We start from the raw sequence: 12,848 nt of genomic DNA, 5'->3' as shown, positions 1-12,848 counted from the left end.
AAACTCTGATCCTTTTCTTACATTAGGAAAGTGGGCCATGCCCAGCAGTGAGATATCACAGCCTGAAGCGTAAATAAATAAATATATAAATATCTTATAACATACACACACGGCCGTCTGTTCATGTGATAAGCAACTTAATGCTTGTGTTATAAGTAACACTTGAATAATAAATAAGAGAAGAAAAATATGAATGGTGTTATCACCCCCCCCCCCCTACGTACTGGTGCTGAGAAACTGGAAGGTGGCCAGCGTGAGCTGTGGAGATATGTGGATGCGTTGATTCTCATGTCTCTCAGCGAACGCCGCGAAGTCCTGCAACTTGTTCTGGGGACGATTCCGCCGACGCTTCGTACGATTGTCCACTGGAAATTAAGGAAAACTCATTTTATTTACCCAAATAAAGTGGCTACCGATTTGGACTGCGTTAACAATTTTAATTAGCTGTTTATCTTGAACCGGGGTGATTGAAACAAACAAAAAATAAACAGCAAAATTAAATAATATGTGCTTCAAAATTCATGTCAATACGAATATCAACAATAGACCCAAGTGACTGTTAGCTGATTTGTTGAATATTTCGGTACATTTTTAGTAAATCGTGGTTTAGTAGTATGGAGTACTCACTGAAGACGTCGGTCTCGTCCACGATCTCCGCTTGGATCATCTCCTCGATGACATCCTCGAGGGTCACCAGCCCCATGGTCTCGTAGAAGGGGTCCCCCTCGCCTTCGTTGTTGATGCGGTGGACGAACGCCATGTGGCCCTTATTACCTGCACGTTACAACAACATTTATGGGGTGGACACATAGAAGGGCGTGTATGGGGGTTTAAATAGGGATTTTAATGGATAATTACAGCAAAAAAATCAGTACAATGATATTGATACGTTACGCCGTGAAAGACGTATATTTATAATCAATATCTACCTGCTGTGTGGCTACAGCAGTAAGGAATATAGCCACCCCCTTCCTGCCCACGGGTGTCGTAAGAGGCGACTAAGAGATAACACAGTTTCTTTACCACCTTGGAACTTATAAAGCCAACCGATGGCGGGATAACCAGCCAATTGCTAGCTTTGAAATACACAGACCAAAGACGGGCAGCAGCGTCTTCGGTGCGACAAAGCCAGCCCTGCGGTCACAAACCCGCCTGCCCAGCGTGGTGACTATGGGCAAAACACATGAGTTCACTGGAAGCCTATGTCCAGCAGTGGACTGCGATAGGCTAAAGTGATGTGATGTGATGATGTGATCTACTTTCATTTATTTGACTGTATCTTTAAGTGCCTAACAAAATATTTTTTTGGCAGTTCTTTAAACTGGGGAATATTTTATCAGGTGCTAGAATTATTGTCTTTATTCAAACTTAAAATACGCTGATGATTTGATATTGTCTTTTTAATAAACACATGCAATTTTTATTGAGGTAGGGTCCAGCACGAAATATCTTGTATAAAATTTGGAGTGGCCAAAGTCCAAACTGGAGAAAAACTTCAACCTTAAAGAAGATCACAGACAAATAGCAGTACTATCCAGTACTAGTAGTAGCAGCTAGGAGCTCCTGGGGAGGGTCGAGAAAAAGGTTAGCAACATACTTGCAATTCTTCTGGTGTTACTGGCGTCTAAACACTATGGCATCAACATGCCGCCAGAACATCGGCTTACCACCAGACGGACCGTACGCTTGTTTTTCACTTTTTGAGTAAAAACCAGACCTAAACAACATACCTTCCTCAAAACACCCACCTTCTTTAAACTGCTTGAACATGACGTCGAGGGTGACGTCCTCGAAGACGAAGTTGCAGGGGTTCTGGTAGTACTGGCAGAGCGTGCGCAGCGGCGTGTTGTCGTCGGGGTCCACGAAGGCCAGGTCCTTGATGAACAGCACCGTCACTATGTTGCCGCGGTTCCCCTCGTACACCGGGATGCGGGAGTAGCCTGGGAGGCAATTTCATGTGTTTTTAGTTTATTTATTTACTATTACTTGATTGCATAAGACATAGTAAAACACATTCACATAGTAAAAAAAAAACATAGTGGTACAAAAAAAAAGTTTATTGTTAATATATTATTAATTTTATAGACTACCCTCAATATTTATTTTCAAAATATGTTACTACAATTTAAAGAAATTAACGACTGCCAATTATAATTATATATATGTATGTAAAACACTTCTGCGACGTAACTTTGGGGGAATGGATAGAAGTAAACTCTGCGACGATGCTTGTCACATAGATTGGTCATCAGTTTTTGACGCTGACACTATAGACAAGAAAGTGGACTTATTTAATACGCAGCTCATTCAACATCCACGCGCCAATTAGGCCGATTAAATTTAAGCACCTTCCAGCTCCTTGGTTATCTGAAGATCTAAAGGAGCTAATTAATAAAAAGAACAAAGCCAAATCTCGATTCAAGTCCAATGACACTGAACATAACCGCGAAATTTATAGAAAAATTCGAAATCGCTGCAATGCATGTTGTAGGGACGCTCAACGACGTTACATCCAAAAATCAGTCGAAAACGGCGACCCTGGTAAGACTTGGAAATTTCTCGAAACACTTGGAGTTGGTAAAGCATCTCGTAAAACTTCTATTAATATCGACATTGAACTTTTAAATATTTTTCCTCTTCTACTTTACTCGATAATACTGAAAAACAACGAACGCTAAATTTTCTTTCTTCGCTTCCAACTTTTAATTTTTCACCGTTTACCTTCTCTTCTTTTACCGAATGTGATGTTAGAAGGAGCGTATTGTCCGTGGCTTCGAATGCTGTTAGTACCGACTATATAAGCCGTAATATGATCATTCCTATCCTAAATATTATTATTCCCGTTCTAGTTCACATTCTAAATTATTCTATCACTAGTTGTAAATTCCCTGACGCGTGGAAGGAGGCTCAAATTATCCCGCTTCCTAAAAAAGCTAATGCTTCCAAGCTTTGTGACTTCCGACCAATCTCCATCCTCCCTTTCCTTTCAAAAATTCTCGAAAAGCTAGTTTTTCACCAGTTAAACCTTTTCCTCAACAAAAACTTGCTTCTCAGTCCTCTCCAATCTGGCTTCCGCAAAGGTCATAGTACGGTTTCAGCTCTAGTCAAAGTTACTGATGATATTCGATTAGCTATGGACAATAAACAACTCACAATTTTGACTCTACTTGATTTCAGTAATGCATTCAATTGTGTTGATTATGACATCCTACTGAGTGTGTTGCGTTCCTTCAACATATCTCCATCGGTGACAGATTGGTTTCTGAGTTATCTCAGGGGGCGTCGTCAACGCATATGTCTTGATGAGGCTTTCTCCTCATGGTGCGACGTCCAATCTGGGGTACCTCAAGGCGGCGTTTTATCTCCTTTGCTTTTTTCAATTTTTATTAATTCAATTACTCACTATATTTCTTCTCACTACCACATGTATGCAGACGATATTCAGATTTATCGCCATTCCACGCCTGAGGATGTTGTGAGTGCAATCAACTTAATTAATATGGGCCTTAAAAAAATTTCTGATTGGAGCAAGCGATATGAGCTTAGTATCAACCCTGGCAAGTCGGAAGTCATTGTTATAGGCAGTCCTGGCATGATCGCAAAAATAAATAATTTACCACCTATTACCTATAATGATACTAGCTTGCCTTACTGCTCCACTGTCAGAGATCTCGGCATTCACTTAGACAAGACGCTGTCATGGTCGGATCATTTAAAGGTCTAAATTACTAAGAAAACTTTTGCGACACTGAGTTCGTTACGTCGCCTTAAATCCGTTCTGCCAATCCCTACAAAAATTATGTTAGCAAACTCTCTTCTCTTATCCATTCTAGATTATGCAGATGCGAGCTACACTAATTTGACCGAGGACCAACTTAATAGGCTTGAGCGACTTCAAAATCTTGCCATTCGGTTCATATTTTGCCTACGTAAATTTGACCATGTTTCGGAGTTTCGTTCCAAGCTCAAGTGGCTTCCTATACGCCTTCGCCGGAACCTACATATTCTTTCTCTGTTGTACTGTGTGCTATTTAATCCAAATTCTCCTTCTTATTTAAAAGATAAATTTATATATCTCGGCGAAGCTTCAGAATTAAGAACATCTCGAAGACTTATGCTGAAGCTACCCGTACATAAGTCCAAGTACTTTAGTCAGTCTTTTACTGTTCAGGCTATTAAATTGTGGAATAGTCTGCCCTTAGCCATAAGGGAGGCTAAATCACTGTTAACTTTTAAAAAAAACGTTAAGGATTATTATCTTAAGACGGAGACGATTTAGTGTATATATGGTGCAATCTCTTTTCTTTTTTTTTTTCTCTTCTCATTTTGTTTATAATATATGTATATTTGTATTTATATCATTTCACTTATTACTTTATTCTTCTTTTTATTTATTTATGTATTTTTTATGATAGTGCTAATGATAATAATAAATTCTTTATTTTATTATAAGTATTTGAATGTAGACATTTGTATGTAAGTTTATTATACATCTACATCACCTACCCAATTTAGATAATAAGTTTCCTTTCTATGTATGGGTTGTCTGGAAGAAATGGCTAATTAGCCATAAGTCCGCCCATTGTACTTCACTGTCTGTAACTATCTTTATGCTTTTTTTGTAATATATTTGTGGTGTACAATAAAGTATAAAATAAATAATGTGTACACCTGGTAGCGATCGTTACTCATAGTAGGGAATATATCTGCTAACCCGCATTGGAGCAGCGTGGTGGATTAAGCTCTGATTCTTCTCCTACATGGGGAAAGAGGCCATGTATAGTATGCCCAGTAGTGGGATATTACGGGCTGAAGCGATGAATTATAATTTACAGATTTATTACAAACTGACACGGCTCTGAGCTTGTGAAGTGTGTGTATACAATTCACACACGGCAGAAGTGAAACTTCTGAAAAATACCGTACGAGAGTGAGATGGCTATATGTGATTGCTTCTTTATCGTGACGCATTTACGTTTCATCGAGTTGCAAATCACATCGATTCTAGAGAAGTTTCAATTCAAAAAGAATTATACAATTCGGTGGTATTGTTTGGAAGTTACCACGTACCTAAACTTCGGGGAAACATTTTTGTATATTTATGTACATATATAGATATATATTTAGGATATAATATATCTTAAGTTTTTGTAGCACGCGGGAAATTAATACAAGTAAATAAGATTACCCTGAATAAATCGACTTCAATTACATCGACCAGTACAAGTAAGTAGTAGTAAGTTACAACGTATACGAATAATTGTGTATGCAGGCAAACGAGGAAAAACCGACTTCAATTATATCGACAAGTAATAACTTAAGTAGACGAAAAAATAGTCAAGTAAATACGTATTACCAAATATTACTCCAAAAGTTGTAATCAGATCTCGATGGTATTTAAATGTGACCAAATGGTAAACATCGGCTTCCGATTAAATTAAAAATCATCAAAATCGGTACACCCAGTAAAAAGTTATGCGGCTTTTCGAGAGTGTCCCTCGATTTCTCTGGGATCCCATAATCAGATCCTGGTTTCCTTATCATGGTACCAAACTAGAGATATCTCCTATCTAATAAAAAAAGAATTATCAAAATCGGTTCATAAACGACGGAGTTATCGCCGAACATACATAATATATATACGGTCGAATTGAGTAACCTCCTCTATTTTTTGGAGTCGGTTAAAAAATAGATGAGCAAATACGCACTATTAGGGATAACGTATAACTTGTTGTATGTTCAATGCGGTGTGCCTGAGGGTCGATGTTGATCTCTTTAGCACTAAAAAGAGCGATGCGTAACGATTTTTTCCCACGTCAAAGCTAGTCTATTTATTTCAAAAGTGGTGTGTTCTCGGCTTTTGTTTAGAATTATTTGGATAATTATTGTTTTCGATCTTATACTAAATTAATTTTATTCCATATATCCATTAATACTATTTTGTGAAAACTTGTCATTGGCCGTAAATCACTGTTTTTTTTTTTTTTTTATTGTAATTTAGCTGTAAGTTTTCGAAATTTGAAAATAAAATAAAATAAACTCAAAAAGTACTCGTCGAATCTCGATTAAATTTAAATGAAATCACACGACAAGCAGAATCATCGTTCATTAAAATTTATGAAGTAACACACAAAAAATACGACGGATTGAGTACCTCCTATTTTTTTAAGTCGGATAAATATTGTTGAAACTAAGGTTTAAAAGCTCCATTGCATATACATACATACATGATTACAGGCAGTCAGGTTAATAAAGGCGTGTTCACAAGTAAAACCACGAGAGCAGAGATGTACAGTTCCATAATAAAATTGGCATCAAATTTTATATCATTACACAAGACGGCTATATATAGAAAATTGTTTACGTTATTGCCTTGGACGGCGCCCAGCTGCGAGCCAATATTATACCACCATTGATTCATGGGTTTATGACATGGCTCGAGTGGAAATATTTAAAATATAAACTTCATCAGTACAGTGATATCACAATGGATGAGATGGGAAGCTGACTTTATGGTGTTTATACCCTTCAAAATATTTCCATCGAACGGCCAGTAGTTTTCGAAAAAAGGCGCCTTTGAATTTTTCACATACTATTGTTCTACATCTTTTTTACGCACGCTTGACTGGAGAGTAAGCTGGTGAATGCGTGACGGGAGCGTAACAAAAAATGTGATCGGGCGAGGTGGACGGAGCAAGAGAGAGATGCGAGCATACATTTTTTTTCTCTTTCTCTCATAGACAGTTACGTTTCGTATATCTAAGACAAAGTTCAGGTTTATTGCTAAAGAAGTTTTACTTCAGTCGTGTGGTCTAAAGTTAATTTGTATTTCTTCGTTTGTATCAATGCCACAGACAGAAACACAGACACGTCTAAACCCCTCCTTCTTGGCTTAGGATTAAAAACGCTTTCGCTTCAGCCTATATTATCCCACTACTGCGCATAGGCCTCTTTCCCCATGTAGGAGAAAGATCAGAGCTTAATGCACCACGCTGTTCCAATGCGGGTTGGCGGATATATTCCCTACTATGAGTAACGATCGCTATCAGGTGTCCATGATAAAAACGCTTTGAGAGTTTTAAGCAAAAATTATAAAATATTTCCTTAGGTCCAATAAACTAATAAAGAAAAATAAGACCCTCAATCCCCAACTCACCAGACTTGATGATCTCCGACATGGTCTCGAAGTCCAGCACCGAGGTGATGGGCAGCATGAACACATCCTCGAGCTTCGTCATCACGTCGGAGACCGTCTTCTTGCGGAGCTCCAGCGCTCCGGATATTATGTTCACCTCGTCCTTGTCCAGGTCGTTTACGCCTGTCGTCACCTGGGTAGAGGGGGGGGGGGTTATATTAAAGGCCTGTTTCGTCAGTTGACTTCACTATCTGATAAATATTTTTATCATATCCATAAGTATTTATTAAGTAATGGCTTCTTTACAAAAGAAATATGATTTGATGACTCAGGTTTAAGATATTGTTCGTACAAAACAAGTTCATAATACCTATCTGGTACGTACTTATGTATGTTACCAGTAAAGTGTACAATCCGGCGATCTATACAATGTCTAAACTGTTCAGACAAGTATGGATTAAAAATTATTTGTATCTTTATTTTTTTTAAGCGACTTAAATAGAAAGAAGATTCTCAATTCGGCTGTATTTTTAACGTGTGTTACCGCATAAGCCTTTACTAGGGCGTACCAATTTCGATATTCTGATGAAGATCTTAGGAGTTAAGTCGTTTTTGAATTGAAATGGTTTATACACTATAAAAACCAGCCCTAGACGATATTCAGGCTACACTCAAATTAATTTGATTTAAGAAGGATTGACAGTCAATCACACGATTAAGCTGCTTGTACAGAAAAGTGATTCCATGAGCCTGATTGCCATTATGGACGGTAACTGAAATAACGTAACCGGTTCGTAATACAGTGTATTTATCACTTCAAGACATTGACACAAACATAGACACTTCAGCCTATTGCAGTCCACTGCTGGACAAAGGCCTGCCTAAGTTCACGCCAGACATCCCGGTTTTCCGCAAATTATTTAAAAAACTTTTAGTACCCATATTTGCTAACATATATTATGGACGAGCCCTAAACAAGCTAGGCGTTTTATAGAATGTCTGGTTTACACACTTTGCCGACACAATAATTAAGAATTATTTACATAATTATCTTAGACGCACACCTGCGTTGTTTCCGTTGTGTCTAAGAATACATTAGGAAAGGACAGGAACATTTAGTAGTTACGAGTGCCAAGTACTAACATTAAACATTTTAAACATAATTATTTAAAGGCATTCTTCGCCGTCATATCGTGGTAATATTACCAAATTTTAGACACCAAAAAGGAGTGAAAGAAAAAAAAAAACGTGTGTGTACTTATGTACGCACGTAAGAAGTAATACTTCATTAGCTAGCTAACCGCACGTTGCTAACTTCTTCTTCGTTGACTAGCTAACTTCAGGGTGTCGTGTTTTAGTGACGGTGTGCGGGCTAATCGTAAAAATTTACTCCCATCATTTTTCCCTAACGCGCTACTAGAAGTGTGACTTCAAAAACTTTTGCCATTTAAGTTTTGTACTTCAGGACATGTACATCGACCCGACAGAAGGCATCATTTTTCCCTAACGCGCTACTAGAAGTGTGTCTTCAAAAACTTTTGCCATTTAAGTTCTGTACTTAAGGACATGTACCTCGACCCGATAGAAGATCACAGCTAAACAATACTGCTCTCAAATCAGTGTCACGTTCCTCTGTAAGGTGGTCCAAGCTCTCGTACGATTGGTAGCGTACCAATCAATCTATGAACTTATCCATCCAATGTCCGTCACCCCATTTATTATTATCAAAATTATGTCCAAATTGAAATAGATCAAATACAAGTAAAAAATTTAAATTTATACTGCTGTGTGGTTACGGCATAAATATAGCCACCCCCTCTCTTTCCGTGGGTGTCGTAAGAGGCGACTAAGGGATAACAAGGTTCCACTACCACCTTGGAATTTATAAATACGACTGATGGCGGGATGACCATCCAACTGCTGGCTTTGAAATACACAGGCTGATAGCGGGCAGCAGCGTCTTCGGTGCGACAAAGCCAGCCCTGCGGTCACCAACCCCAGCGTGGTGACTATGGGACTCTAACACACATAAGTTCACACCATTTTTGGCATGAACTTGTGGAGGCCTATGTCCAGCAGTGGACTGTGATAGGCTGAAATGATGAAATACAAGTAGCACTGCTCATTAGTAATTTTGTATTCCTGTGGTAAGGTGGCTAGAACTCCTGGGGAGAAAAATGGGGTAGGATCGGCAACGCGCTTGCAATTCTCCTCTTGTCACATACGTCCATAGGCTATGGTAAGCGCTTACCATCATTTTAAAATAAACGAAAAAAAGAAAAAAATATTTATTTCAGTAACATCGAGTTATTTTATACATTGTGATAAAAAATGATAATTACCTTCACGAGTTCCTTCAGCCTTTCTCTATTGTACACGTTTCCTATCTCCTCACCCAGAAAGTAGTCGAGCAGCTTGCTAACTGGAAACGCTAACGGCGCGGTCAGAGCCATCACAGCCTGGAATATTTTTTTTTAATAATTTTAATTTTTCTGCAATACATATAAGTTAAATTTTAATAAATTCTTTATGGAAGAACAGCGCTGCATTCTAACAGGGGGTCGGGGTCTAGTAGTTTAGATATAAGTCGTATTCTTCCGTTACTTTATCATTGTAATATTTGTAATACTAGTACCGAAATAAACATTTTTTTTATTTTCTTTTCTTTTCAAAATTGATATACATTAATTTAGTAAAACTAATGAAATTATAAATTTATTAATAAATAAATTTATTATACACCACTCTGGTGTAATGGTCCTTGTGCAGTGTCGATAGTGCCTAAACACCGACGGTGGCGCGTTCGACTTCCGCTTCCGTAATGGATATTTGTTTATACAAACATTAATTTTCGGTCCGGTTGTTAGTCCTTGTGGGTCTCCCCACCGTGCCTCGGAGAGCACGTTAAGGCGCCAGTCCCGGTTGTTATCATGTACACCTGATAGCGATTTACTCATGGTATATCCGCTAATCCGTATTGGAGCAGCGTGGTGGATCAAACTTTGATCCTTCTCCTACATAGGGAAAGAAGCCTATGCCCAGCAGTGGGATATTACAGGCTGAAGCGTAAATTTATTTACTACAATTTGCGTTAAAATATAATAGGAAATAATGTTCAAAAATAGTCAAAATCACTTTAGCACAATTCAACCAAAAACATTTGAACGCTATTTTTTAAAATAGGGACACACATAAAATTATGTACAAGTCATTTTAGTTTTACGACTTCATTTGATATGAATCAAATTGATTAAGCATCCAAAATCATGTGCAATGAATTTGCAAATTCGCAAATAAAAAAACCGACTTCAATTTCTATTGATAAGTATAAGTACACAGACCTAGCTCAAATTTAAAAAGGGATCACAAGACAAACGACAGCATTCGAATGTAAAAGGAATCAACATAATCGATAAACCCGGTAGAAAATTATTTTTTATTAATTTTAGAAAGTTTCTTTATTATAAATTTACCTTCAAATTTACGCAGAAAATCGAATAATTTTATACACAAAGATTATTCGTATAAAACTGAGTCACTGGACTCTGCGTAATATACTACTCACTTTCGTAATCATGATGCTCTTCGCCCCTACCATCAGTCCGTGTCTCGAACATATCGCTTGCGGCGTTATCTCGCCCAACAGTACGATGGCCAACGTCGAAAATATAACCGCAAACAAACCGGACGTCAATTCGTCCAACAATATCGTAAACGTCGAGTTCACAGCCACGTTACCCAACAAAATACTGCACAGCAAGTAGTTGCCATGATCTCGTACTGGCATTATTGCCCTTGCGTACTTTCGCTCCTGCTCAGTTCCCGTGTTTGATATAATCTTTAGTTCAGTCCGATCCAACGACATAAGACCTAGGTTTAGGCCGGAAAATAGCGCAGAAAACGTTAGACAGATTAAGATTAATATCAACGTAACCCACAGCGGTAGTAATTTATTGTGTGTAGCCAAGATCTTCCAGTGTTCCGTGCCCTGGTGTATATACTTATCTTCGTCCTGCGAAGGGTCTTCGATTCCCGGTTTTAAATTCTTGGCGCAAATGTATAGTTTTGATGCTACTAGTGGTGATGGTGCCGTTATTTCGAATAGTGCTGAGGTTTTAGTGATGGATCCTTCCTTTGCCTGAAAACGAGTTTCGAGTGAGTTCGAGAACAAATGGTACGGATTTTTTTTTTAGGTCATAAATTTACTTTTCATATTAAAAAATCTTTTGTTTGATGTTCTATCATATCGTTTTAGTATAATAAAGTCTTTAGTACTAATAAAAGTTCTTTGTTAAATGTTTATAATAAAGTCGGAGATAAAACGTTATTTGTATTATTTTAAGAAAAAACTTTCAGGAAACATTTTTACTTATTAATTATATTATTTTATGATTTCTATTCAAAACTTTTATGAATAAAGCTTCAAGCCACTTTTGTATCGTAATTTTACACAACATGTAATTAAAAATAATAATATTAATTAATTAACATTTAAATGTCATCCATTAGGGCAATTTGTGTTTTGTATCGAGTGGGATTTGAAATGAAACTGTCTGTGTAGGTGTGTGTGTGTGTGTGTGTGTGTGTGTGTGTGTGTGTGTGTGTGTGTGTGTTAATTTATTATTCGAAACGCAGATGTACAACATAAATAATGAAATAAATAATAATAAATAAATAAATAAACGCTTCTTATTCACAACGATTTTCTCCTGGTCCGAAAACCCACAATACTGTTTACTGTGTCTGTTACAATACAATTTTAACTAAGGTAGGGCACAGCAGGAATTTTCTACTCAAAATATGGAGCAGCCCGACTGGGGTAGTACCTCGACCTTACAGAAGATCACAGCTAAATAATACTGTTTTCAAGCAGTATTGTGTTCCTGTTGGTGAGTAAGGTGACCAGAGCTCCTGGGGGGATTGGGGATTGGGTCGGCTACGCGCTTGCGATGCTTCTGGTGTTGCAGGTGTCTATAAGCTACGGTAATCGCTTACCATCAGGTGAGCCGTACGCTTGTTTGCCGACCTAGTGACATAAAAAAAATACAGAAGTACAAACGCCCAGACCACGATAAACATTTATATGGCCAATATGTGTCGTGTCGTGTGTGTAATTGGATTAATTTAGCGGAAAAGCTTTTATTTCATACGTAGAACATGAAGAGGCAACGTTAAACTGTATTTGGAAAAATGGCAAGAAAATAAATGAAAAAATATATTCTAGGAAAAATTGAAAAGTTCGTCTGTTTAAAGGCGCTTATCTCAGGAACTACTAATTAAAAAAATATATATATATATTTAGAAAAAACGTTTACATAACATTATACCGTTGTTGGGACATCCTTTTAAGTAAGTGTTTTACCTGTGTCAGGATGTCCCGCTCTTCCATATTCATACTTATAAAATAAATTCGAATTGAAGTAAAAATCTAAAACTATAGGCTATTTTGCACATGAAATGAACCCGTTGTTAATATACTGACTCAAATAAATAATATCTTTACATACGTACCATGTACTCGCCCTTCAGAAGGAATTTACAAGGCTGTCCGTAGGGCAGAGGGTCATGCGTGAAGGCTATCACTGTTCTTTCGCTCAGACCCTGACCGAAGAGCCTGAAATTAGCACCGAAACTCAATACAGTTACATATTTCACTCATCTTTATAAAACGTGAAGCAACAATTTTGTACACCTTTTTACGAAAATTGCGCGG

At 37.6% G+C, this 12,848-nt stretch overlaps 1 protein-coding gene across 1 annotated transcript in view; it reads right to left on the bottom strand.

The window, feature by feature from the left end:
• Positions 1 to 12,848, bottom strand: part of LOC123667153 (unextended protein-like) — a 51,690-nt gene that overhangs the window by 12,434 nt on the left and 26,408 nt on the right. Inside the window, exons 3-9 of the mRNA XM_045601123.1 lie at positions 12,647 to 12,749; positions 10,701 to 11,273; positions 9,478 to 9,594; positions 7,157 to 7,328; positions 1,749 to 1,940; positions 628 to 774; positions 225 to 365 (exon numbers count right to left, since the gene is read on the bottom strand). Of these exons, the coding sequence (XP_045457079.1) occupies positions 225 to 365; positions 628 to 774; positions 1,749 to 1,940; positions 7,157 to 7,328; positions 9,478 to 9,594; positions 10,701 to 11,273; positions 12,647 to 12,749 (1,445 nt within the window). The remainder of the gene's footprint in view (positions 1 to 224; positions 366 to 627; positions 775 to 1,748; positions 1,941 to 7,156; positions 7,329 to 9,477; positions 9,595 to 10,700; positions 11,274 to 12,646; positions 12,750 to 12,848) is intronic.

The sequence above is a fragment of the Melitaea cinxia genome, chromosome 27 (assembly GCF_905220565.1).
Source record: "Melitaea cinxia chromosome 27, ilMelCinx1.1, whole genome shotgun sequence".
NCBI lineage: Eukaryota > Metazoa > Arthropoda > Insecta > Lepidoptera > Nymphalidae > Melitaea > Melitaea cinxia.
The sequence above is the reverse complement of the archived record's forward strand: the minus strand, read 5'-3'. Positions and strand labels throughout refer to the sequence as shown.